The sequence below is a fragment of the Xiphophorus hellerii genome, chromosome 12, assembly GCF_003331165.1.
Source record: "Xiphophorus hellerii strain 12219 chromosome 12, Xiphophorus_hellerii-4.1, whole genome shotgun sequence".
Lineage (NCBI taxonomy): Eukaryota > Metazoa > Chordata > Actinopteri > Cyprinodontiformes > Poeciliidae > Xiphophorus > Xiphophorus hellerii.
In genome coordinates this window covers 31,417,479-31,443,713 of record NC_045683.1, presented here as the reverse complement: position 1 = coordinate 31,443,713, position 26,235 = coordinate 31,417,479, and the positions used below count along the sequence as shown (strand labels likewise).

The 26,235-nt window shown below is 40.6% G+C and overlaps 1 protein-coding gene and 1 long non-coding RNA gene across 4 annotated transcripts; one reads left to right on the top strand and one right to left on the bottom strand.

The window, feature by feature from the left end:
* Nucleotides 1–1,136: 1,136 nt before the first annotated feature.
* rabl6b (RAB, member RAS oncogene family-like 6b) lies at nt 1,137–24,558 on the bottom strand. Of its 3 annotated transcripts, none has more exons than XM_032578158.1 (17): nt 24,409–24,558; nt 21,852–22,216; nt 21,618–21,752; nt 19,094–19,141; nt 18,913–18,942; nt 18,514–18,566; nt 18,342–18,430; nt 16,970–17,110; nt 16,268–16,373; nt 16,039–16,142; nt 15,288–15,673; nt 12,409–12,559; nt 8,081–8,284; nt 6,663–6,924; nt 6,006–6,192; nt 4,816–4,871; nt 1,137–3,808 (listed from the first exon to the last, which is right to left on the bottom strand). In XM_032578158.1, exons 2-17 carry the CDS (start codon nt 21,979–21,981, stop codon nt 3,617–3,619), a joined length of 2,274 nt encoding a protein of 757 aa, XP_032434049.1. In that variant the 5' UTR covers nt 21,982–22,216; nt 24,409–24,558; the 3' UTR covers nt 1,137–3,616. The 3 variants fall into 3 exon arrangements, with proteins under 3 accessions (XP_032434049.1, XP_032434048.1, XP_032434050.1); XM_032578157.1 differs by having other exon boundaries at nt 12,409–12,562; nt 24,409–24,557; XM_032578159.1 differs by lacking the exon at nt 18,913–18,942 and having other exon boundaries at nt 12,409–12,562; nt 24,409–24,557.
* On the top strand, nt 20,259–25,484 carry LOC116729535 (uncharacterized). Its single transcript, XR_004341170.1, has 3 exons — nt 20,259–20,268; nt 21,015–21,140; nt 25,472–25,484. It is a non-coding gene; the product is annotated as an uncharacterized LOC116729535 (long non-coding RNA).
* Nucleotides 25,485–26,235: the final 751 nt, after the last annotated feature.

Here is a 26,235-nt window from a genome sequence, read left to right as displayed (position 1 = left end):
CACAGAATCAACTTCTAAAACTTTTAGTTTAAATTTAAGAGCACTAACAGACGCCTTGCATTTTTATTTATGAAGGTGCTTCTTTAATTAAACAGCTTGAAACCTGTCTGTTCTTATTTCCTTTCTGAAATCCTCACGCAGAACTTTCTTCTGCTTGTGAAAAAGCTACTTTTACTTAAAAGTATAATTTTAATGATGTACTTTTTATTTTGGAGTAACATTTTACACTGGTAACTTTAAATTTGATCAAACGTTTACTTGGGTACATTATTTTTCCCACTCTGGTTTCACAGCAGCCAGACGTTCATACAATCAGAAGCTTACTGTCAGCTGTTATTAAAAACCATCATCAGGATTATGGACTTTAAAATACTGGAGTTATCTGATGTTTTATTTGTAAACTTTAATTTCTTTTCCTTCTTTGGTTTGTCCAAGTATTCACTAGAGGATTCCAGTTGATGCCATTTAGTTGTATGCAATTTGCTTTATAATGAAATAAATGAATTTGATCAAATAAACAGTTATTTCTCTTCACAGTGAAAGCAAAGTGCTGTAAGGTAAGCGACTGCTCGTTTCTCACTTAACATTCAAAGCTCTTCCTAGAACACTAAAATCTTGGAACTGGTTTTAGTTTTCTCTTTTCCTTCCTCAGAAGCAGGATGAGCCATATGATGACGTAGCGGCGGGCGGAGCGCTCACTGACCCGCTCAATGAGAGTCCAGATTCTCAGAAACAGAGGAATTCATCAGGAATTTAACGCCACCACTCGACGCATTTTCTACCACCACCACAAAAGAAAAAAAAAATCCACAATTTCTTTCTTTTTTTTTTATGAAGAAATAAGTTTGCATTTATTGGACAAACCAAACATAGGCAAACTCACACATAGTGTAAAGATGGAACATGTCATGGAGTGAAAAATAAATGAAGAATTTCATCCCAAAACGTTTTGGATAAACAGCCTCCTGAAACCAGCTTTTCTAAAGTGCATATCATTCTGAGGAATGTTATTACTTTAGTAAACAGAACATAAAAAATAAAAAAAAAAGTCTCTGGATTTCAGCAGGACTGTTTCCACAAGAGTGTACATGATTTTGGAATGAAGCTCCTAACATATATTTATATATATCTATATATTTACTTTATACAATCTTTTCTTGCTGTACATTTAAGTCTCATGCTTTGCTTGAAACTTTTATCAGCATTTATCCTCAAACAAGAGATGAAAAAAAAAGCACACAGTATTCAGGATAATGCTGCATAGTGTCACCTTTGGAATAAAACAGATTTTTTTGTAAACCAGCAAATTGGAACTGTTGTGTGTGTGTGTGTCAGAGAGAGATAAAGAGCTGATATCCATCAGATGTAAAAACACACATCAGTTCTGGATGCAGGATGTTTTCACCGTCTATTAGAAGCAAGTGAGCTAAAACTTTCAGACACAATGACACCATGTGGGGACTAAATCAGCTCTGGTTTCTCTCCTTAAAGCTGCAGTACGCAACTTTTAGAAAGAATATGTTTTTATATATATGTTAAAACTGTCACCATCTTGTGACGGTTTGTTGTGAGAGAATCTGTAAAGGATGGATCTCATCCACCTCCTCTCTAAGCTACTGTTGCCGTCTGAAGAAATGCACCACTCCTTACCCAAAACAACCAATCAGAGTCAGGAGGAGGGGCTTAGCGCTGTCAATCAACCACATATGCTCACTGTTAAATGTGCTAATGGTGGAGAAAGAACTCACGGTTACAGGAAAACTGTTTATCTGCTGTCATTGGTGGCTGTGCTAACTAGCCTGATCATTCACAACAGGATATACTATACAGCACAGAGTGATTGACAGCGCTAAGACCCTCCTCCTGGTTCTGATTGTTTTTTTCTGGTTAGCGCAAGGAGACGACAGAGATCCATCTTTTCGCAGATTGTCTAATACTATACTGTCACGACATTGTGACAGTTTCAACAAATTTGCATGTAACTTTTTCTAAAGGTTACATACTGCAGCTTTAAAAAGCAGTTGAAGTAAACAGCTGACTGTGTTACAGGTGAAAGGTCATAGAAGTAGACAAGCTGTGAGCCATACAGAGAGCTGCATGATGGGTCTGACTGGACAGTCTGGACACACAAAGCACACCAGGAGAAACCAAGACATTTTTGCAACAAAAACAATAAATAAAGGGCACAACAGAACAACAACAAAAAGAAAACCCAGACGTGGTACAATTACAGAGTAATATTCATATCAATTCTTCTACAACCAAAGACAAATGTAAAGATTCACCCCGATCTGACGACAGGCTTCCAGGATGCAGGGCATCCTGGGACATTTAAAGCAGACTGAGCTACATGGTTTACAGTAAGAACACTTGATGGGGACGGCTGCTCGTCTTTCCCTCAGCTGTGACCCTGCTTAAGGCAAACGCAGAGAACAGCGGAGGAATAAAACACACATGGAACCTCATCCTGGGTTTAGACTCAACTCAATATCAATGAGCTTTTATCTTCACTTAGTAGCAGATTATTTGTTTTCTGACCATAATAGTGAGATTAGTACGGGTGAACTGATTGCAGTAACTGGACGATTACTAGTCTTTAAAAAGCCTCACCCACCGATTCCGAAGTAGGCCGATATCGATTTTATTTTCACTGAAATGTTTGCTAAACGTAGTAAGAAAATCATTCAGTTGGCAACAGTAGGGTCACCATTAACTGAATGTGCAGACGTGACCTGGTGGGCGGCTCTGTCTATCAAAGAACAACAGAAGAGGACATTGGCTGACTAGGTTTTGAGGTAGGTCAGATCAGTGGAAAAGATCAGCTTTACAAGTAAGCATCAACCGATCACTGATCTCCCAAAATGAAAGAAATCGGGACCAATTCATCGGTGCACCCCTAGTGACTAGTTTACAGCTCTTAGTCTTCTGGTGTGTGGAAGGTTGGTTAATTATCATGACCACAATCAGCACAAAACAAAAGCCTACAGATAACTGATGTGGCTTCATTTATAAAATTTAAACAAAAAGATTTGATAAATTTCTGCAAAGCATTAGCAATGATGAAAGAACAGCTTAGTTGAAACAAAGACAAAGTGTAAAAATCTCCCCAATAAAGATAATCACCAAAGTTAATTCTGATATTTCCCACCGAAACTAACTAAGTCAAAAGAAAAGGACACGATGGAGTCTTTAAGGAGTCAGTCGTCACTTTGAGCATGCTCACAAGCACTACATCAGCCACACAAACATTCAGAGGAAATCATGATCCTATTTACAGCAGCTCATTGGGAGTGCATCACAGAGTATCAAAGCAGAGAAAAGCTCGAATCAAAGAAGTACAAAGAGCTTGCCTGTCTTCATACCAGTTATAGTAAGATTCATTACAGTACACATGACTCCTCCTGGGGCTTCTTATTGGTTGGAGTGGAAATGAGAGCTGGGAGTCAGAATCCCAGGTTTCCAGATCCTGCTGTGGTTGGTGGGTTTCAGTGGAGGGTATGGCTTGTAACGCTGTTTTATGCATACACAAGGTAACCTTTTAGTTTTGATTCTTCTTTTTTGTAATAACAGACCATAGTCCTTGCTGTTCTCCTGGGATTCAAACAAGCAGCAGCTTTTATAGCTCTTCATAATCCCCATCGTCTCTTTTGACGGAGCCGGTGCCTCCACCCAGAAAGTCCTCCAACTCGTCCACCTCCGTTTTCTTTGAGCGAGATTTTTTCTTCTTTTTCTCCTTGTCGTCTACCGCTGCCACTTCGTCTTTTTCCTTTTTCTTGTGTTTGTGTTTCTTCTTGCTCTTCTCCTCCTCCTGTGTACAAGGCATGACATTCACACAAAAAACGTTTTTAACAATATAAAGATGGCAACTCTTTCTAATCCTTATCTCAACCAACATTCAAAAGCTGGTATCTTCAGAAACTAGCTTCAGCCAGCTCGATTTATAAATAATGATCAGCATCATCAGCATAATGTTGGATACTAAAAACAGAACATTACAACTTACGTATGCTGAAAAATGTGGAGGACACATCATGATTATACAAAATATGATCTCTTTCCTCATCTAAAAATTAGGCAGATTCTCTGACCTTTCTTCCTATATTTTCTTGTTAGACACGTTTTTTTTGTTTGTTTTTTTAAGATTTCTTTTCTGGGGTTGGATGCTTTGAAACTGTTATATAACCTTACCAGTGTGGACTTCTTTTTATAACAGGGAGCATCTTAATGGCATCTGAAAAGCTAAAATTATTCCTGAACTACAGCCACAGATCCCAGATGTGTAGAAAGGGAGGCAGAGGAAGGTGGAACCGCCTTCTCTATGGATCGTCACGGGGAACCTGAGCTCTGTCGACTGCCAAAGCAAGCAGCACACTGAGGATTACCTTGCTGGATTCCTCTGATAACGTTAACATATTTCAACCTGTTTTATTATGTCAAAAACAGCAGAAGACACAGGTAGAAACTTCAGAAACTAGCTATATTACAAGAAATGACCACAGAGCTGGAGCATCCTCCTCCATATGACAGAAACCTGTCGTAATCAGATCTGTTGTGTTACAGCCCGCAGCATCAACACTGAAGTACTTTTCAGTGAATTAAATTTAATTGAAACAAAGTCTGTCTGGATGGGTTGGTGTGAAACCTGGAGGAAATATTTGTTGCTTATTGTGATTCCATACCTCCACCAGAGCAACAATAATTTTAGTCACAATATTGACAGCCACTAGTGTTGATCAAAAATACAGCAAGATGTGTGAGAATGAACTCAGATATACAGTACATCAGATAATCTATACTCTATGATAACACCAGTACCTCCTTGCTTTTCTTCTTCTTTTTCTTCTTCTCTTTGGACTGCTTGCTTTCTTTTTCTAGAAGAGGACAACACACACATCAGAAGAGGTTATTGGTTGATAGATGAAGCACATCTGAGGACAAAAACATGTTTTATAAAAAATGCTTCTGATACAAACATGTTAGTTTAGATACTAAATGTGTCAGAGTTATTTGGAGCGACTGCCTGAAACACCTACACTGCTCATCTAGCACTTCCTGTCGCTGACACTCCGTCAACATGGTGGTGAACAGATCTGTGAGAATCACTGGTTTCTATAACAACCAGTTCTGATCTGTTTCCATGCACTTGTTTTTTTATGTATTTGCATTAATATTCCATTAGGATTATATCAGTTGAAAATGTTCTCAAAATTAAAGTATTATTGTTTATCACAATAATTTTTGAGACTTTAACATCCTGCAAAACTGCTCTTATGGTGACAGACCTAATCACGCTGTTCATAAAAAGTTGTGTGTTGTTTGAACATATTGAATCCATAATTCTTCTGTAAAATCACCAACTACAATTTCCCCCAAACGCTGCATACATAGCCACTCCAAGTAGGTGGGACTTGTTGCTCTAACACCTGAATAAGGTGGAATCGTCTCCTCTGATTGGCTGACAGATGATGAGTGCTAGTCCCATGGCTGAAGTATGAATGCATCTCATTTAACAGTTTCCAGCCATCGCTGCCATGATTTCTAATTATTATTTGCATGAACAAACTCATTTGCATGAACAGCAATTTTGAAATTGTGTTTTTTCAATATCAGTAGAATATCTAAAATGTTTTGCACACATTTGTAATAAAAACGCACCAACTGTCAGGACAATCAGGATGGAGCAAAGTGTCATAAATATCACTAGTGAGTGACTCGTGCTATACATCCATAATGTTAATGCAGACCATGTAAACCTGATCTTACTGGTTATAATGGCAATAATTAGACTGGCACTGTCATTAAGCAGGTAATCCTAAACAACTGGTGTTGGTATTGGTGATAAAGAAATGTTGAAGAGTACACCCTTAGTAAAAAATATTAAGAAAGTAACAGCAGCATTTTGTCAGCTCAAGTCTCAGCATTATGACACCAACAGATAGTAAACTATGGAACAAAGATCAGTGAAATGACAGGGAAACAAACTACACAGCTGTGTCCTGACTTGCCTTCCTGGTCCTCACTGCTGTCCTTTGATGCTCGAGGTTCTTCTTGGATCCCCAGGCCAAACAGGTCAGCATCATCCTTCGGTTTGAAGGAAATCACAGTGGGCTTCAGCGGAACTAGAACCTTGGACAACTGCGTGTCCTCGTCAGAGAGGTCGGACAGAAGCTCGTCTCTGACCGGAAAGGTGTCCTGTGCAAAATCAAAACAGTCCAACAACTAATGTTACAGAGAAATTCAAATTAAATTCAGTTTTTAGGGGGTTTCAAGCGTTATTAATAGGAATGTATAGGTATGATAAATCAAAAAATATTAAGTTTTTCTACCTCTCAAGAAATAAATTGAATTTCCAAAACAGAATGACACAAATTAAAAGTACAATTTATTGTAGATAAATATTTCTTGCCGCTATGTTGAAAATGTTTTTCGTTTTTTACATTTTTACACAAATATAGACATCTCAAAAGAAAATAAATTCCTTTTTATAATTTTAAGAATAGAAGTTAAAATTGTAATTCTATGGTGGGTATTTCTCAAAAGTAAGTTTTCTTCATGTAAAATTTGTGGCTCTAAACAAGTGTCATTTAGCTGAACTGAGGGCTGCAGACCCTTGGTTTAGATGACTTAAACTCTGTTTTTTTTTTAAATTTGCTTTTGATAACCTTTGCGATTTTCGGGGTGTCTGATGCTTCCGACTCAAAGTCCGGGTCATCCATGACAAAAGAGAGCATCTGCTGGGCCACGGGAGCCTCGGGGTCTGTATCAGAGTCCTCTGCTCTGGGTGTGCTTCCCTTTTTCCGGGCCTGCTGTCGAGCCGGGGGCTCCGCAGCTGGAGTAAGGGTCAGGGAGATTGGTGCTGTGGTCTGGACTTTGAGCTCAGGAACTTGAGACGTCACCTTTGGTTTTGTGAGCTGAATAACTGGCCTGAAAGAAAAACACAAGCGGATGAGTGAAATTCTGTTAGTTCAAATGAAAACTTAAACACGTAACAATATTTACTTCTTATCTGTTCTGAGCTGGTTAACGTCCAAGCTAGATGTCCTAGTCATATCTGTATGACTGTTTGGTTTTTTCTGCAGAAGTGATTATTATCCCCATGTTTTATCTGCGTTATCAGGTGCCATCAAGGTTGCATGCAGTTAAGAAGTCGTTGCCAAAAGATCTTGTCATGTGTTTTCAAATCAACTCTTAAAGCTGCAGTATGCAACTTTGATGAAAAAAAATATTTTTTTTAGATATGGTATGAGGTAGCCAGTTGAGGGAAAAAAATTGAGCTCTTCTACCTTCACCCAGTCATCACTAGGTGATCTGCTATGTTGCAGCCAGCACTGGCTGTCATTAATGTTAATTAATGTTAATAGTTAGCATGACCACCGATGATGGTACATCAATGTTTATCCTGCAACAGTAAGTCGCTTCTTGACCAAGAGCACATTTAGCAGGGGAAACAAGAGGTTGACTGATGGCCCCCTCCTTCTGGCTCTGATTGGTTGTTTTTGATCAGATTGGTGGATTTCTCAGACTGCCAATAGTAGTTGAAAGAGGAGGTGGAGGAGATCCACCTTTTCGCAAGATATCTATCACGACCAGAGGTGTAATTGTTTTTACTGGCCACTCAAACATTTGAGTGTTTTTCTTTTTTTGTGTGTAGCATGTTCCTTGATAACAAACCCCTCTGCAACACTGCAAGTGTTGCAGTTACCATCTTGAAATGAAAGTGGATGTCAAAGAAACTGCTAGAGATGACTTTCCAGTGTTTTACGGAATATACTGTTTATACAAGAACATAATTATTCCCATAATAAGACCATATACCCATGTTAAATAAAGAGCTCTTCAACAAAGTAGCAGCTTAAAAATAAGTCTTGTAATCATTTCCTGTGTTGAACATTTCCACATTGTGGCTGCAACTCAACCAGATATTATTCAGTGAAGATCTGTCTCTGGTCATTATTAAATTATTATTAATTATTGTTATCTGTGGTGGAATTGGTCTAGGTCTGTTTATAAAGACTTCTGTATTTGAATAAATTGTGTGGTTGAATTCTAGTTTCTGCCGAGTTACTGAAAAACAACTTACGCTTTCAGATCAGGTTCACTGTCCCAGTCCTGGTCCTGTGTGACTGTGGGGGCCCCCTGCTCAGCCTCCTCCTCATCGCTGGTCAGAGAGATGTCCTTACTGTGGGGCCGGGCTTTCACCTGGGGGAGGCTGGGTTCGCTGTCGTCGGGATCCAGCTCATCCTGGTAGCCGGAGACCATTGGGTTTCCTCGGTTTTCTCCATCACTGTTTTACGACAGGACAAACCTTCTTCACATTATGTTCAAGTAGTGAGTGCGATGATTTCACTCAATGCCACCATTACAAGCTGTAACCCGAACAAACAGTTATTATGGGGACGGAGCAGAGATGTTCATCCAGACAAGCGTTTGTTCATTACATGAACGTTAGAGAGAAGCTATAGTGTTAATAGATCTCACTGAAATGTGAAGGTTTGTTCTTTGCTTTAACATACGGCCTAAACTCAGACTTTGGTAAATCAAAACTGATAGTAATAAGTTAAGTGAGTTAAGTAGGTTTTAACTCTGGGATAAAATGTGTTGTTTTTACAGCTGATGTACTTATGCCTGACCTGGAAGATAAATTGTCCCAATAATTATTGCGATAATCAATAACATTGTTGTTTTGAGACAATTTTCTAGTAGAATAATTCAAGTTCATTCCCTCAAAGCCTAATGAACTTTAACTTTCTAAAGAAGACTTTTCAGTGAAAATAGAAGACATTTAAATATCCAAAACATGACAACCAAAAACAATGAATAAAGTGAAAATGAAGTCACAGAAAATGGATTATGAAGTCTCTGTAAACAAAATTGCCCTTCAAAATGATTAATCATTAAAATGGAAATCATCAAGCTCCTTTTAACTGATCATGAAATTAATTGATTGTTTATTATGACAGACTTAGAACTTTAATTGATCTGACTGGTGGAGGTACATGGAGATAGGAGTGCTGACATCATCAGTGATGTGAATGTCAAATGTATTTGTATAGCACATTTAAAAACAACAGCAGTTCAGTTCACATTCAGTTTTATCACCATTAAAACTTAAAACATTTTTTGCCAACCAGGCCTTAATGTCATTCGGACATTTCAACAGAGGATTTATGTCAGCATAACAATGAAGGAAAGACCATGCTTCCTTATAATAGACCGCAGCGGTAGCAGGTTAATGAAAATAAAAGTGGCCCCCAAAATTGAACCGTGCGGAGGCACATAAGAGGCGCTGAAATGGAAAAAAACATTGCCATAGTTAACACAGTGATGCATCAGATCCCCTTACCTCCAACACACACAAGAAAATGAAGGAACTCCCTTAGAATATAAAGAAATATCTGCAGAGCCAGAGGCCACACAGCAAAGATGCACTAAGATATCAGCTGTTCTAATCACTACTATAATGCAAAAAACAGGTTCAAATGTCAAAGACAAAATCTTCGGGGTTTTATTTTAGAATGTTAAAAAACCCTGCTTTACATCAGTTGCTCTGCCACAAATGGTTTGATATCCCCCCTTCTCCAAGTAGAAATAATGGACCACAAATGGAAAAGTACACAAAATGTTTTGAATGTTGCTTTTAAATGTTGATTCAAGTGAACCAGGAAACAGCAAGTCAAAGCTTTTCCATCCATCCATCCATCCATTTTCTTCCACTTATCCGGGGTCGGGTCACGGTGGTAGCAGCTTAAGAAGGGAGGCCCAGACTTCCCTCTCCCCAGCCACTTGTTCCAGCTCTTCCAAGGGAACCCTGAGGAGTTCCCAGGCCAGCCGGGAGACATAGTCCCTCCAGCGTGTCCTGGGTCTTCCCCGGGGGCTCCTCCTGGTGGGACGTGCCCGGAAAACCTCACCAGGGAGGCGTCCAGGAGGCATCCTAACCAGATGCCCGAGCCACCTCAACTGGCTTCTCTCGACGTGGAGGAGCAGAGGCTCTACTCTGAGTCCCTCCCGGATGTCCGAGCTTCTCACCCTATCTCTAAGGGAGAGCCCAGACACCCTATGGAGAAAACCCATTTCGGCCGCTTGTATCCGCGACCTCGTTCTTTCGGTCATGACCCAAAGCTCATGACCATAGATGAGGGTAGAAACGTAGATCGATCGGTAAATCGAGAGCTTTGCTTTTTGGCTCAGCTCTCTCTTCACCACGACGGACCGGCACAGCGCCTGCTTCACTGCAGACGCTGAGCCAATTCCCCTGTTGTTCTCCAGCTCCCTTCTTCCCTCATTCGTGAACAAGATCCCGCCGGTACCCATCAGCTGCTTCCGGAGTCCCACAGGCCAAAAAGGCCCGATAGAACTCTTCCTTCAGTCTGACAGCATCCCTCCTCAAAGGTGTCCACCAAAGGGTTCGAGGGTTGCCGCCACGACAGGCACCAACAACCTTGTGGCCACAGCTCCGGTAAGCCGCCTCGACAATGGAGGCACGGAACATGGTCCACTCAGACTCGATGTACTCCACCTCCCCCGAAACATGTTCAAAGTTCTGCCGGTTCTGCTCCGCCTCAAAGGAGAGTCTGCCAGATGTTCCCAGCAGACCCTCACAACACGTTTAGGTCAGCCAGGTCTGACCGGCATCCTCCCCCACCACCGGAGCCAACTCACCACCAGGTAGTGGTCAGTGGAAAGCTCAGCACCTCTCTTCACCCGAGTGTCCAAGACATACGGGCGCAGATCCGACGAAACGATGACAAAGTTGATCATCGAACTGCGGCCTAGATGTCCTGGTGCCAAGTGCACACATGGACACCCGTATGCCTCAATATGGTATTTGTTATGGACAATCCATGACGAGTACAGAAGTCCAACAATAGAACACAGCTCGAGTTCAGATCGGGGGGGGGGGAATTCCCAACCACCCCCCTCCAGGTCTCACTGTCATTGCCCACGTGAGCGTTGAAGTCCACCAGCAGAACAAGGGAGTCCCCAGGAGGGGCACTCTCCAATACCCCCTCCAAGAACTCCAGGAAGGGTGGGTATTCTGATTCTGTTCGGCCCGTAAGCACAAACAGTCAGAACCTGTCGCCCCACCCGAAGGCGGAGGGAGGCTACCCTCTCGTTCACCGGGGTAAACCCCACGTACAGGCACCGAGATGGAGGGCAACAAGTATGCCCACTCCTGCCTGGTGCCTGTCATCATGGGCAACTCCAGAGTGGAAGTATGTCCAGCCCCTCTCAAGGAGACTGGTTCCAGAACCAGAGCCATGCGTCGAGGAGAGACCGACTATTTCTAGCCGGAACCTCTCAGCCTCACACACTAGTTTTGGCTCCTTCCCCACCAGAGAGGTGACATTCCACGTCCCAAGAGCCAGCTTCTGCAACCGAGGATCGGACCGCCAGGCCCCCCTCCCTCGGCCACCACTCATCACACAGTGCACCTGACCCCTTTGATTCCTCCCACAGGTGGTGTACCCATTGGAAGGGGGACCCATGTTTCCTCTTCGGGCTGAGCCCGCCCGGGCTCCATGAGTAAAAGCCCGGCCACCAGGCGCTCGCCAACGTGCCCCACCTTCAGGCCTGGCTCCAGAGTGGGGCCCCAGTGACTCGCGTCCGGGCAAGGGAACATTAAGTCTATTGTTATAACTCATCATAAGGGGTCTTCAGGCTGCGCTTGAATACAGCGCCAGAATACAGAAATAATCTGTCAGTGAGTGTTTCCTCACTGAGGACCTGTCTGCCTTGGGTGACCCTACCAGGGGCATAAAGACCCAGACAGCATAGTTTCTGGGGTCACTGGGACACTCAAACCCCTCCATGAAAAGGTGGAAGCCCATGGAAAGGGCTGTCACCTTTTCATAATAAAATGACAAATCTGTCAAGGGTTTTTCCTCAAAACCAGTTTCATGTAGCTAGTGCTAACTTTGTGTTATCACTGTCCAATTTGTAGCTGCTGACCAAAGACACTTCACTGTTGGACCACAGGAAGAAACCGCTGACTCCAGGAGCTAGGGGCGGGCTTATGGAGAGCAGCAGCCAATCAAAATTTTATCAGAACCTTGTTTAAAACAACGGTGTCATAAATGAATAAATGCCATTTACCTGGTTTTACCAGTATGAGCAGATAGCATTATGGATTTTCATAAAAGTAAAGATATTCTCAAAGTACTTAAACAACCAACTAAATGAGAGGTTTACAGTATAGACTGTCTGCCCTTCAAAGGGCGAACAGATCAGCGACCATGCATGACATCTAAGTAAATTCTAGACTATAAGCCGCTACTTTGGAGTTCATTAGGTAAATGTTTTTTTGCATTTTAAAAAAGGGAATTTTCTTTTATACGAGTTTGTGTGAGGCAATAACGTTTAATCCAAGAAAACCGAGGTAAGCTGATTTAAAGCCAGTGAGCTTCTCACCTGTCGCTGTCCACAGCTGCAGCCGGGGCGGGTTGGGGAACCTTGCTCTTAGATGGGACGCCGTCTTCCAGGAAACTCTTGTCCAACCTTTCATCTGGCACAAAATCATCCACACTCTGCACCTTAGCGGGACACACGGGGGCAGGAGGGTCTTCTGAGGAAGACATTTGGACAAGCAAGAACATGAGCTGCACTCCAGTTTGTCCCAGTGTTCAAAAGTTCCCATCACAACGTTTCCTCATCTAGAACAAAGCCTCAACAAAGCTGGGGGAAAAAAAAAATCACATGACATTCCAACTTCAGTAAGGCCTTTGATTCTTAGGAATGCTCTGCATTTTCTAACTGCCAAGTCTGAAATCTCATGACTAATTACTAGGGTTCTTTCATTTATGGCTAAATCCATTCAGATTAGGATTTTAAAATATTTAGGTACACAGAAACAAGGTAGGTTTATATAGAGATATGTTGTCGAATAAAATCTAATCTGGCATTTATATTATGTTTCAAGGTAATTAGGTTCTAAAAGTGACGCACACAAAAATAACAAAACAGTCATAAAAAATCTAATTCAAAATAGATAATCATATTAGGTCAGGCATCGTCATGAAATATCTGAAAATAAATAAATTTCATATTCTCAATCAGCAGTGATGTGAATATTCTATTCTTCCATAACTATGAATCTGACGTGACATTTTTAAACATAATGTAAACAATATCCAGTCATAAAATGGATACTCCTTCTACGTCCCTTTATCTCATCAGAGATGCTCCTCTCCTTTACTACGACAAACATCCCATTTGAATGTAAAATATTACACTTCAAACGTAACTTAATATGCAGGTAGATCTCAGCAAATTAGAAAATTGTGAAAAACTTCAAAATTTTCTGTCACTCATGTCGGAACTAGATAGGAACAGATGCGCAAAAGAGATTGTCAGTCTTTCCTTTAGCACTTCCTATTAGATAAGTTGGAAATCAAATTAAAAATAAGGTTTCATGTACATTTGATAAAGATGGCCATTAATCTGTAATCCTTGTATGACTGCGGGATGGTCTTTGTTAGGTAAATTATATATATTATTATCAAATATTTGTTGTTTCATGTGCCTTTATAATGTTCTTGTCTTATATGCCTTTATTTGTTTCATCTTAGCATAAAGGAAGTTTCTGTGTTGTTGAATTACTTTGATTCCTTTCTCAGAAGGCCTCTCTGAGGAACAGCAGAGAAACTGTTTTCAACAGGGTTATCACTCAGCAGAAGCCTCTGCATCCTTGACCTGTTAGATAGCTAGAAAACCATCGCTGTGAAGTCGTACAACTTGCTCTGTGTTATCCTGTGTCTGGAACAGAATATTCTAGTGTGTAGATACCATGTGTTTTGTTAGTGACTAGCATTTGCGTTGCAATTATGTGATTGAAGTGTTTTCCCCTCCCCTTTGAGACGCTCTCTGTAACAGGGATCCTAACAGCAATAAAAAGGGAGAACGGACACATATGTTTTCAGAACGGAAGAGATGTGTGACTGAAAACATCTCTGGCTGTTCTGCTCGCGAGGACAAAAGAATCCAACTCTCTTGTCTTTCTTGTGTTTGTTAAATCTGTCTCAATAGGTGTTTAAACCTGACAGTCTTTCACTCTTGAAGTAGATTATTCTTTGCTGTGCATTCTTATGTTTGATTAATTCTGCTTATTCTTATTATTCTTAATCAGTACTGAGTGCACATATATATATTAATTAGATTAATAAATGTGGACTTTAATTCAGTTTGTAGATCAATGTGATTTTTCTCCGTCTGTGGATAATGTGTTTTAATTTCACTGAAACATATTTGATTCATGGGTGTATAATAATTGATTATTCAACAGGAAAGGAAAATAGATGTGTTAATGGTGAACTGCATGAGACTGATTATTATTATTAAGGATGCACAATGTTAGAAACGCTTAGGATTAGAATATCAATCTGTTTATTTTGTCCTCAGTTGCGCCTCCATCACTCTGACCTTCAGCATGTTGGCCAATGTCATTGTGTCTGATCTGAACATCTGCTGTCCTGAGACTGTCTAGCCAGATACATATGACAGTTATGACCGGGCTTATCTAGTTAGAAACATATTTTCAGAAGTTTTCAGCTTTTGTTCCATTTTCCTATAACACTAAAAGATTGAGTTATTTTTGCCTTTGTTATGGAATCATCTGTGAACCCTGAGCTCTTGTGGAATTAAACCATGCATAAACATAAGTAGGAGGGTTTTCTTGTCAGGCCTGACATTCACACAAAAATGTGTAAGACAGCAATAAATAAATATCTGAGAATTTTTTATTTCAGCATTAATAAAGACCAATGTACATTTTTTTCTAGTTATTACAGTTAAAAGATGCAGTTAATCAGTGCTGCGCACACAGCTGGTCACCTCATCTCCTCGTCACCATCATAGTGCAGCTCCAGGCCTAGCAGACCTAGAGCTGCATGCCAGTGCCATGCTATGTGTGCAACTCACAAAATGTATGCTAAAATACTAGAAGGGTTGTACTGAGTAGTAGTTTCTATAAGGAGCTCAGCAGATGAGCAGTTCCACCAGATTTTTGCAAATTGCTGTTGCTGCTAGTCTGAAGGAGCCGAGTGGTGGAGATACGGGGCAGGGCTGCTATAACCATTTTAGTTTACAGGCCGATGAACATGAATAAATAAGAACAGACTTTCTGTTCATTACTAGTAATTGTACAAGTTTTCACAGGTGGAACAGCCAGCCTCGTCAGTTTAAACTTGTCCATGTGAGGTTTAAGGAGGGCCAGGAATGATCCACTGCTATAGTGAGGAGTGGCTGAGTAGAGCATTAATGCTGAATAAGCAAACCTGGGTAACTTTGCTCACCTGGTGCAGCAGCAGGGGCCTCAGCAGCAGGAGATGAACCAAACCAGCGGGAGATGAAACCGCGTTTCTGGGGGCCTGAGACTCCAGGCGCAGCTGATGATTGCTGGTGTTCAGGTGATTGAAGTGGAAGTTTCGCCTCAGCCATAGGGGAGGTCGTCCCACTAGCCACTGCAGTAGGGGGTGCAGGGGAAGACGCAGATACAGACGGAGACTGAGGAAGCATCTGGGAGGGTAGCGGAGGCTGTGGAGTGCTGGGGCTGGAGCTGCCAGTGGAAGCACCGCTGGGGGGCACGATGGGGGACTGGGAGCCAGAGGAGGGGCTCTGACCGTTGGCTGGACCAGGGGAGGCGTAGCCTTTACTGCGAGACTCCAAGTTCTCCAAGAAGCTGGAAAGTTCATACAAGAGATTTCATGAGAAAAAAAAAAAAAAAAAGAGTTGTCAAGACAACTTTTGTATGTGTCGTCTATGTGACATTACAAAAAAAAATCCTAAACTTTCTCTTGTTTGTTTCCCAAACAGACTAAAGAAAAGTAATTTTCACTATGCATGATCCATCACAAAGACCTGCATGCATCTAGACAACACTTAAACGTCAGCATCAGATGTTCCAGGTGGAACAACAGCTGTGCTGCCATCAACCATAGCAACATTCAGAGTGTCATTTTTATCCCTAACCCTCAGAGCAGAAACAGCTCCCCCTAGTGGCTCTGCTGCTCAATGCACAATCAAAAGATAAAGAAATAGCTGTACATCTCATAGTTCTGGTCTTCAGTCTCCTGCTGGACAGTAAGCTCCTCCAGAGTGGCATCCATGTCCAGCTGGTTGGTCTCCAGTTGTCTCAGGAGGGTCTCTCTCTGCACACACACATACATTTATTTAAATGTAAATGATCAAACACAGCTATAGGTAATATATTAATGACTGAATCCTTCTAAATTTGACTAATCCAACTATTGCTGGGAAAATGCTAAAAGCTAACCTGCAGCTGTAGGAAGGGGATATTGAAAAACCTGTGCAGATACTTCAACCCAAAACCATTCTTCATAGAAGACTCAGCATAGTGGATGTAGGATGATCCCATTGGTCTGTAAAAAACATGAGTTATTTATCCAGTAGATCTTAGAGTTCATTCAGACTATTATTGTGTCATCTGCGTGCTGCAGAACCCCCCCACCAACTCAACATTTACATTTGCACATGAAAAAAGCTTCTAAACCGATGTGCAATTGTACAATCGTACAACTTTGAAAAGCAGAAGCGGAGCCTCCTGAACAATCAACAAGAATGCAGCAAGTCGTTTCTGGATAGTATTTAAACAACAAAACACTTGTCTTTTCCAGCAGCCATTGTACAGCACAAACAGCAGCAAAACCAGCTGGACCTTCTAGGTTGCTAGAAGCTGTGCTTGGATGGGGTTGCTAGGTAACACTGCAGTGCTAGCTGATTGTGACTTAACAATTGGAAGGTTTATAAAATGGCTCATTTTCCAAACCCCCAAAAATATAAAGTTATTCCCAAAAAAAGGTTGCGTGTTTTTTTAAGACACCCAGACGATTTGAGAAGCAGCTGAGACCCAAATGGAAGTATAAAAACATGCAAAATGTTAATTTTGCTTTATAGGTCCCTTTTAATACAATCAATCAAGCTATTAAGTTTCTCCAGGTAGATCTCAAAACATTACCTGTTTAGTCCTGCAATAAAGTCTCTTATATCATCGGGGAGAATGACACGATGTTCCCCCATGTCCCTGTGGTTTCCCAGGACACACACCGGCACATGGGTGGGTACTTTAGGCAGTTCTCTCAGGATGTAGTTGAAAGTCCTGAAATTTACAGAATCACAGAATAACATTATTTAGCAGGTGAGAGGAAGAAAACAACAAACCCTGGGTAACACTTAGTGTTGGCCTTCAGCTTGGGACTGAAGGCCAACATGTCAGATTGACTTTATGTAGTTTGGACCAGATACAGCAACCTGACATTTATTTATTTATTATTTATTCAATTATTTTTACTAAATTTGTATGTTAAGTTCTTTAGGAAACTTGTCAGGTATTGAAAACATATTTTGACTAATCAACAATGGAAACCAAAGTAAGCAGCAGTAAGAGAAAACCTAAAAATATGACTTTGCTTTTTCTTTGACACAATATGGATAATATTCTGATGACTATTAAAGAGTTTAAGTAATACACTATGTGAATAAAGAGCTTCCTCTTTATTTTAACAAGTTTCTTGCCATTCTGGACTGTTCAGGAAATAAAGTAAACTGAAACCTTTATTGTCAATATGTTAGTTGAGCTCAAATAAATGGTGACAGGGTGATGGACAATCTAAGCATTATTGATAAGAACTGTGAGAATAATACAACAGACTAATCACTGGATCATCTTATTTTAGCTAAAAATCTAAAATATTCAGATTGATTAAACTTGACCTGGAGAATTTTGCCCTGAAAAGTCATAAAAACTTTATTCCATAAATGTTTTTGACATTGGAACCATTTTAGAATTAGTCAAATACAAATTCTGTAATATATAAATTACTCAAGTTTGGATACACCACTCCTGACCAAAAACAACTAATCAGAGCCAGGAGGAGGGTCTTAGCGCTGTCAATCAACCTCATGTACTTGCTGCTCAATGTGTTAATGGCAGAGAAACAACTTGGCGTTACAGGGAAACTGTTTATCCACTGCCATCGGTGGCCATGCTGCTAACCTGAGCATTCATGACAGGCTGTGCTAGCTGCAGCATAGCAGAGGGGAGGACATAAGCAGCACTACACAGATGTTACAACCTGCCTCGTGGCTCTGATTGGTTGTTTCCGGTTAGCACTGAAAGAAGGCGAAGGAGCCGGATTTTTTCACAGATTATCTGTCTCATACCAAACTGTCACAACATGGTGACAGTTTCAGCAAATATGTAAATTTGTTATCAAAGTTAAATACTGCAGCTTTAATACTTCAGAACTTCACATGATTCAAATACAATAGAACCTTTTCTGTTCCTGCAGAGAGTCACATGAAAGAGTTCTCTGACTATTGTGGCTCACCACTGCTTTGTTATGTCAAACATCATGATGACACCATTGCAGTTCTTGTACACATCCAGGAACTCTGCATCCAGGGCCACCTCATCTGACTGCAACACAAACATTTAGAACAATTTAACAATCACACATCCTGGTAGTGAGCCTGACCACATGACAGCCGTGTGATAATCACCTCTTGCGGCTCATTCTCCAGTTTCAAGTTGTCTCCGCGCCGTTTGCCTTTTCCTGAAAGAACAAAGACACAAGTTCAGACAATAAGAGAGGGAAGTCAACATAAGGCTTTAAAGTCTTCTGCCGTCTGTTAGTTTGCAAGTGTTTCATCATGACTAAAGCAAGCACAGCAATTCATCCGCTTTTCTCTGTGAAAAGCTCCCTGCTCACAGTAGCCTTAGCATCAAGCCAAGGCTCACACACAGCGGATGTTCAGCCTCTACATGGCAGAAGAAAAACAAATAAACAGCAGTCCTGAGCACAGCAAAACCTCGACTCTACGGACTTTCAGATTAAAGTGGGAGGAGCCAGGGCACACCCAAAGCACACACGGGTTTCTATGCATTACAGTCACGCTCACCTCCACCTTCAGGAAGAGGGTATTTTTGGCCTGAGATGAGTGCAAGAGAGGTGTAAGAAAGACAACATCAAGACTGAGGACAGAAACGAACCAGCACACTGAGCACAATTCAATAAAACATCAACATCTCATAGCTGAGTTAACTCAGTCAAAATGCCTCTGAGCTGATGTCAACACTTACCTTTGTCCACCACGTCCCACACCTCCACCTTCACTATGTCATCAGTGGCTGAGCACAAAACAAAGATTGGACTCATTAGTATTGTTTTAAGGAACAAAGGAAGGGATTACAGAAACATGGGGTTTATTTGACTTTAATATGAATTAACTATACTGGAGCAGGAACATGTCCAATACATACACGTACAGACCAACAGCCTCTAGGGCAGGGGTGTCAAATTCCAGTCCTCAAGGGTCGGTGTCCTGCAATTTTTAGATGAGCCTCTGTTGCACCACACCTGAATAGAATAATTAGGTCACTAGTAAGGCTCTGGAGAGCTGATCTACACAAGGAGGAGGTAATTAAGCCATTTCATTCCAGCGTTTTGTACCTGTGGCACATCTAAAAACTGCAGGACAGCGGCCCTTGAGGACTGGAGTTTGACATCTGTGCTCTAGGGAATACACAGACTGCTGTTCAGTTAGTGATGCTAACCATGCTAAGTGCTAAAATAAAAGGCACAAGACTGCTTAAAATGTGATATGTCTTATCATTTAGTTTCTTTAATTAGTGTATTTAAATTTAATTAAATTAGGCATACACCTGAGTTAGTTGTTCCACCTGAGTTAGTGACTAGGGTTAAGTCATAGCCACTGATACTAATATGAATAATTCATCAGTGGTCATGGTAGAAAACAACGATTTAGCTGCTGCTGCTAATTAGAGCTCTGAAGGAATGGACAGGTCACAGCTTTTCAAATTCTATTCATCCATCCATCCATCTTCTTCCGCTTATCCGGGGTCGGGTCGCGGGGGTAGCAGCTTCAGAAGGGAGGCCCAGACTTCCCTCTCCCCGGCCACTTCTTCTAGCTCTTCCGGGGGAATCCCGAGGCGTTCCCAGGCCAGCCGAGAGACATAGTCCCTCCAGCGTGTCCTGGGTCTTCCCCGGGGCCTCCTCCCGGTGGGACGTGCCCGGAACACCTCAACTGGCTCCTCTCGATGTGAAGGAGCAGCGGCTCTACTCTGAGTCCCTCCCGGATGACTGAGCTTCTCACCCTATCTCTAAGGGAGAGCCCAGACACCCTACGGAGAAAACCCATTTCGGCCGCTTGTATTCAACAGTACTTTATTGATCCAAAACAGAAATTAACTGTGTATGTGTAAATCATTTAATCAAAGAGTTATTGTAGATGGTGGTGCCTGTGGGTAGGAAAGACCTCCTGTAGCAGTCTGTATAACAACAAATTTGAACAAGCCTCTGTTGACACTCACTGAAGACACTGTTTTTTCTATGACAATCTTATGAAAAGAATGGTCAGTGTTGTCCATCCATTTCTATTATATTAAAAACTCAGAGAAACAAGCACTACTCACAAAAAGTCAGGGATGAACTCCAGGATGAACCTAAAAATTCCAGGTTCTCTAAACCTTTAGTGCACATGTCCAGCTGTTCAAAGCTTCAGTACGTTTTGCACAACTTGCTGTTCTCTAATGAGGAGCTGGATTAACAACATAATCCACAACAGGTGTTTGATCCATGAAATCACCAATAAGATCCCTGGTTCAGTCAGAACTGGTATTTATAGAGCTCTTTTCATTATGCTGTTCATGTTGTGACATTGGCTGTCCTACAACAAGAGGGAAGCCACGCCTCAGCAGACAATAAGTCGACTTGTAAAGAACAGGAGATGTTGTCAAGATGGAACTGATGCTCAACGTCACATGACATGTTACAGAGACCCTGACAAGTTTTATTATGGTGTACCCACCAGCAGCTGTATTCCCATTTACCATATAATTGCACGAATTGGAATTACAAAAATAAATGTACTTAAAAAAAAACCCTTACATTTAAAAAAGAAAAATTGTGCCAGGATGAGGTGGTTTTTTCGGCCGTATCAAAATGATCGGATTTCGCAAAACACTTATTTTGCATAACAAGAATGATGGAACTGCATGTTTTTTTAATGACTTATCATATGAACAAACTTATTCACATGGGATTTTAATTGCGTTACTTAGTTAATGGAAACTCTGCAATTGCAAAATTGTGGAGTTTTTTTGAATAGTAAAAAAAATAAATAAATCAACAAAGTTTAGCACGCATTTGCAATGGAAACACAGCTGTTGATGATGGTTTTTGTTTCAACACATCGAGATGAGGAGATCATTGCTGCTTTTACTGAAATGACCTACTTTCATCATACAATATCATCATAGTGTGAACTTTTTCGAAATTTCACCTGAAAGCCAAACAACCCAAACTTCTTATGAGTAGTGTCCCATGTTTCTGTGAAGGATCTCTACCTGAAACAATAAGCGGTGGAGAGGGGAAATCTATCCTGGGTAAGGAAGAAACTAACACTCTCTAAATGGTTGCTAGCTCTGACGACCTGTTGACATGTTTTACCTTGATATGGAGCCACTGGAATAAAGCACCAGGCACAAACAGCAGATGTCAAAAATGTATCCCAACAGGAAGGTAACAAAGGCAGCATCTTGGAAATAAAAACTATCTATGATAGTCAAAGAAGATGTGACTTACTTTTGTAATTCCAGTGAATACTTGTGACCTGGATCTCCTGAGTGGGTATGTACTCCTCCACAAACTTCTTCCCCTGCAGTCGGTGCCATAAAGTACTCTTCCCAGTATTTCTGTCTCCTCGGATGACTATTTTCACTTAAGTGGGGAAAAAACAAACAAACATCACGGTAGTTGCAGCACCATCTTTGGCAAAGATGGAAACTTTGGTCAACATATTTGACACATTCGTCTTACTGTTATATTGGACCCCTTTGGCGAAGCGCCTTTGCAAACTTTGGTTCATTGACTGCAGTCCTGCTGGAATGGTTTTCTCCCGGAGCTGCCCCGGCTCAGATCCCACCAGCTTCTTCAAAGCTGAAAACATTTTTGAGGTCTCAGGAGGCGTAGAGGGGAGTAAAATCACTGAGACGCCACTTAATGAGATTCCTTTTGTAAGAACAGAAGGAGCAGTGTAGAACCGTGTCCTTATAGCTGAGAAGTTAGGGCTCCATGTTTAGAAAGAGGTCAAACAAATTATTATGGATCAAGTTTGACTTCTGTTAAATCTGACTGGATGTTCCTTCTTGGTCATCAGTGGTGGGAATCAAGAACATCGTCATCTGTGATTAGAAAAAAAACAAAAATATAAATTGTTGGTAATCACTGGTTATCACTTTAAAGACAAATCAAACCTTATTTGTCTATCAGAGGTCTTTTCAGAGTTTTTGATCTTTCAGGAACTGATAAGTTGCTTATAGCTACAGATTACTGCAATGCTTTAGAAAAATAAAGATCTAGGCATGAAAGCTTCTCTATTGTACATCAGGCCAAAATACAAGGCTCAAATATATAGACACACTTGTATGTCTATATCTGAATGGACATTTGACCACCGGTTCTTTCAGAAATGTCAGGGGTAAATTAAATGGGGTAGTTTTCTGGACTGGATCCTTTGGGTTTCTCCTGAACATCCTAAATGATTTCCATTCATCCAAGATGGATAGTTTTAATCTTTGTCATTGTGGTGAAACATCAAAGTCACTTCATATACAGCTGTTTGAACTGGTAATCAGGAGTTGTTCAAAAATGACTCAAAAATACTGTTCCAGCTGATGTAAAACTATAATTTTCATTGTCAAACATTGAATAGATTCCAGGGCAATTGGACAACCCAAGGAGTGCTGTCAAACAAAAAAAACACAAGCTGTGGTCAATCATGATCACTAAGAAGTTAACAGACGTTGGCTTTCTCAAGTTTATGAAATTCTAGCACCTCAGTACCACTTATTAAAACTTTTAGGTGAATACATGCATATATTTCAGCCTGTATGTAGAATTTTGACCCTAGATGGATAAGAGAAAATTCACAGTAAAATCAAACTGGGACCCCAATTTCTATTTTTAAAAATCATAGGAGATGCATAATATATAATTATTTCACCTGCAACTCAAGTAAAACAAATCATGAAGCTTAAGCATTCTAAGGTTTAATGTATTTTTCCATTATGGCTTAATTTTCATTTACCAATAAAAGTATTGGTAAAGAATGCGTGGCTTTGAGTATTGGAGGTCAGATTTAAATCATCTGGGAGTCAAGTGAAGACATTCATTCGTACATCAAATGAATGTTCATGTGCGAGACCTGCACCTGTACTGAATAGTAATCATCTCTGATTAATCTGAATAGTAATCATCTCTGTACTGAATAGTAATGCATCCAAATATTTGCCCAGATGTATAGACTACTTTTGTTGTCCTTGATCCACAAGCCTGAAATAAATTTAGTGACCAAGATGCTAAAGCAACTTAGTATTAGTGGGGATGTTCCACAATATAAAAATACAACACTTTCATTCATTTCCTTGCATCATGCAGCCTTAATATGTACTTTCTTTTCAACTGCACATCCTATCTATTACCAGAGGAAATCATGATGAAAAACATTTTCCGTGTCAGTGGTCAGGAGGATAGAGCTTAAATGCCTGGATGTGTAGCTGCAACTTCACAAAAATTACATCATGGCCTTTCGTTCATTCATCCAGATTGTTTGCATTAATCTTTTCTTGCATCCAAAACATTTTAGAAGATCAACCAAAGCAAATAAATCGATATATATTTTTGCTGTATTTTAGCCAGAAGCCAGAGCCTACTTCTGTCACACAACGGAGAACATGAGAGGCTCCACCGGGTAAGATGATGAGGTCAGCTGACCCTCTTCACAGCGGCTCCAGTGACAGTGTACCAGTAGGTGGCTCATTAACATATGATTAAATACTACAATTTAAGACACATTAAGCTTACAGTTGTGATTCTTTGTTTATCTCTATTTTATATAAGTAATGGAGAGGACACAATGTCCAGAAAACATCCTATCTCGATCATAACAAGTAACCAAATTAGTACAGTATTCATGACCATTCATTTTAAAGAGACACCAACTCAATTTCAACCAGCGCTGAATGCTATGATATTAACACACTTCCTCGCCATTATTCACTTTCCTATTTTCACCGTCGTTCAGTTAGCATTAGCGGTCTATTCACTTCGCTCCGTGAGTACTCTGCTAATTATACATTTATGGTTATAAAACCCAAATATGTATACTACGTACATTACTGGCTTCAAAAAGAGATGAGATAGCCAAGGTTACTACGTGCTGTTACCCTAGATAAAGGAGGTAACGTTATCCCCCAGCTCAGTTTTAGCTAGCTCTTCCAGCCGCTGTATTATTAGCTTAGCGTTTCTAGCTCGCGGCTCCATAACAGCACACAGCAGCTGCCCTCAGCTCCGCTGCGTCGCCATTAATACTCACTGCTTTGTAATGAGGAGGGGGACCTGCATCTTTTTCTCAAAACATCTGTCAGACATCCATCCCGACACAGGGAAAGCAGCCACATTCCTTCGCAAAGACAGCGGGCACGCAGAGCTGGCATCAAGCGTGGCGCAAAACTCTGTAATGTCCGATAGGACCTTCAAAATAAGAGCAGGCATTTAAGTTTTTACAGAGATTTTAAGTTTACACATTATAACAGGTTTTTGTGGAAAATAACGGTGTTGCTTACAAAACATTAGGCACCACTTAAGTTTATAAGAATACAATATTATAATGAACTGTTTCCATTTAACTCAGTGATTTAATTGATGTACTGCAATTATTCTTGTTTTATTTACTGTTCAATCTAGCTCACTGGTACAATTTCAATTCTAGAGCTAAGTTAAAGTGTCTTTATCTAAACTTCTTATGAGTCATTGCGGATAAAACAATGGGGAGAATCTTCTGCAGTGGTCTGTTTTGCACTAAATCCGAAGAAACCTCTGACTGAAGACAGTCTGGGTCTGTCCCTTTGTGTAGACCGCTATTGTGTCTCCAGTCCACTGTGTTTTCCAGGTGAATACAGAGATACTAACACTCCTTCAGCACATTTGCTTAAATTTGATAAGAGATGATTGTCTAAATCACAGGTGTCAAACTCCAGTCCAGGAGACACACTGCCCTGCAACTTTTAGATGTGCCTCTGCTGCACCACACCTGAATAGAATAATTAGGTCATTAAGGCTCTGGAGAACTGAGATACACAAGGAGGAGTTAATTAAGCCATTTCATTCCTGCGTTTTTTGTACCGGTGGCACATCTAAAGACTGCAGGACAGTGGCCCTTGAGGACTGGAGTTTGACTCCCCTGGTCTAAATGGAGGTCAGAGGGGTCAGCATTGGGAGGTTTTGGTGGGAAATTAGGTTTTGGGTGCATTACCATATTCCCCTTGTTAGCTTTGCTTGCAACAAAAACAAAAGCAGCTATGAATAGTTAAAATAGAAAAATATTTAGGGCTTTCATGGGTTGAAGTTTCACTGACAGCTCTAAAACAACAGCACAGAGTGTGATACTGATCGCAGGCTCAGTGATCAGTTAATGTTATTAAAGCATCGTTTTAATGCTTTAATAACATTAAAATAACAAGCTTGCGTATAAAAACAAGATCTCTCTTTAAAAAAAACTGTAGGTCTGTGTCTAGAATATTCTTGGCTAAAACATGTTTGTTCTTCATTCAGTAAAGTTATTCATGGTGGGTAGAGTAAGCAGAGATTTTACTCAAGTAAGAGTAGTGATACTATATAGTAATATTACTCAAGTAAAGGTAAAAAGTACAGCATTAAAACTACTACTAAGAATACAATGTTTTCAAAAGGTTTCTCAAGTAAATGAGTAAATGTAACCAGTAACCACCTCTGCATGTAAATGCTGTGACAGCATAGAGTAAGTGCAAATGTAGGGCTATGAAAAATACATCTAAGACTGAAGGGAGAATAAAAAGCAGAATTACAATAAAGCTCTAGCTGAAATGACAGCTGGTTATTGAAAACAATTTTTCAACAAGAACACTATGAAACAGAAACCTCACAGAACAAGGTCAACTTAAATAAAGCTTAAATCTTCTGCCTGAAGTTCCAGAAATGCCAAAATAAACCAGAAGTTCAAAATGAGCTTCTGGCATGTTTCGCTGAAATAGGGAGAGGGGACATTTTCAAGGAGGTTAAAGAAAGTGAGCATTTTTTTTATTATTTTGGCTGATGAGACTATGAACATTTTTACTTTAAAATGGTCTTTGTTTTCTTAAAAGAGACAGTGATATAAAAATAA

Bases quoted from the DNA above. Each gene is read 5' to 3' on its own strand.
- rabl6b (XM_032578157.1), bottom strand. From the start codon at position 21,981: ATGTTTTCAGCTTTGAAGAAGCTGGTGGGATCTGAGCCGGGGCAGCTC. The intron at 18,431-18,513 runs GTGATTATCACA...TTTGTGTTGCAG, and splicing joins TGGAGAATGAGCCGCAAGAG to TCAGATGAGGTGGCCCTGGA. The intron at 6,925-8,080 runs GTAAGTTGTTTT...TTTTTCTTTCAG, and splicing joins AGTGAACCTGATCTGAAAGC to GCCAGTTATTCAGCTCACAA.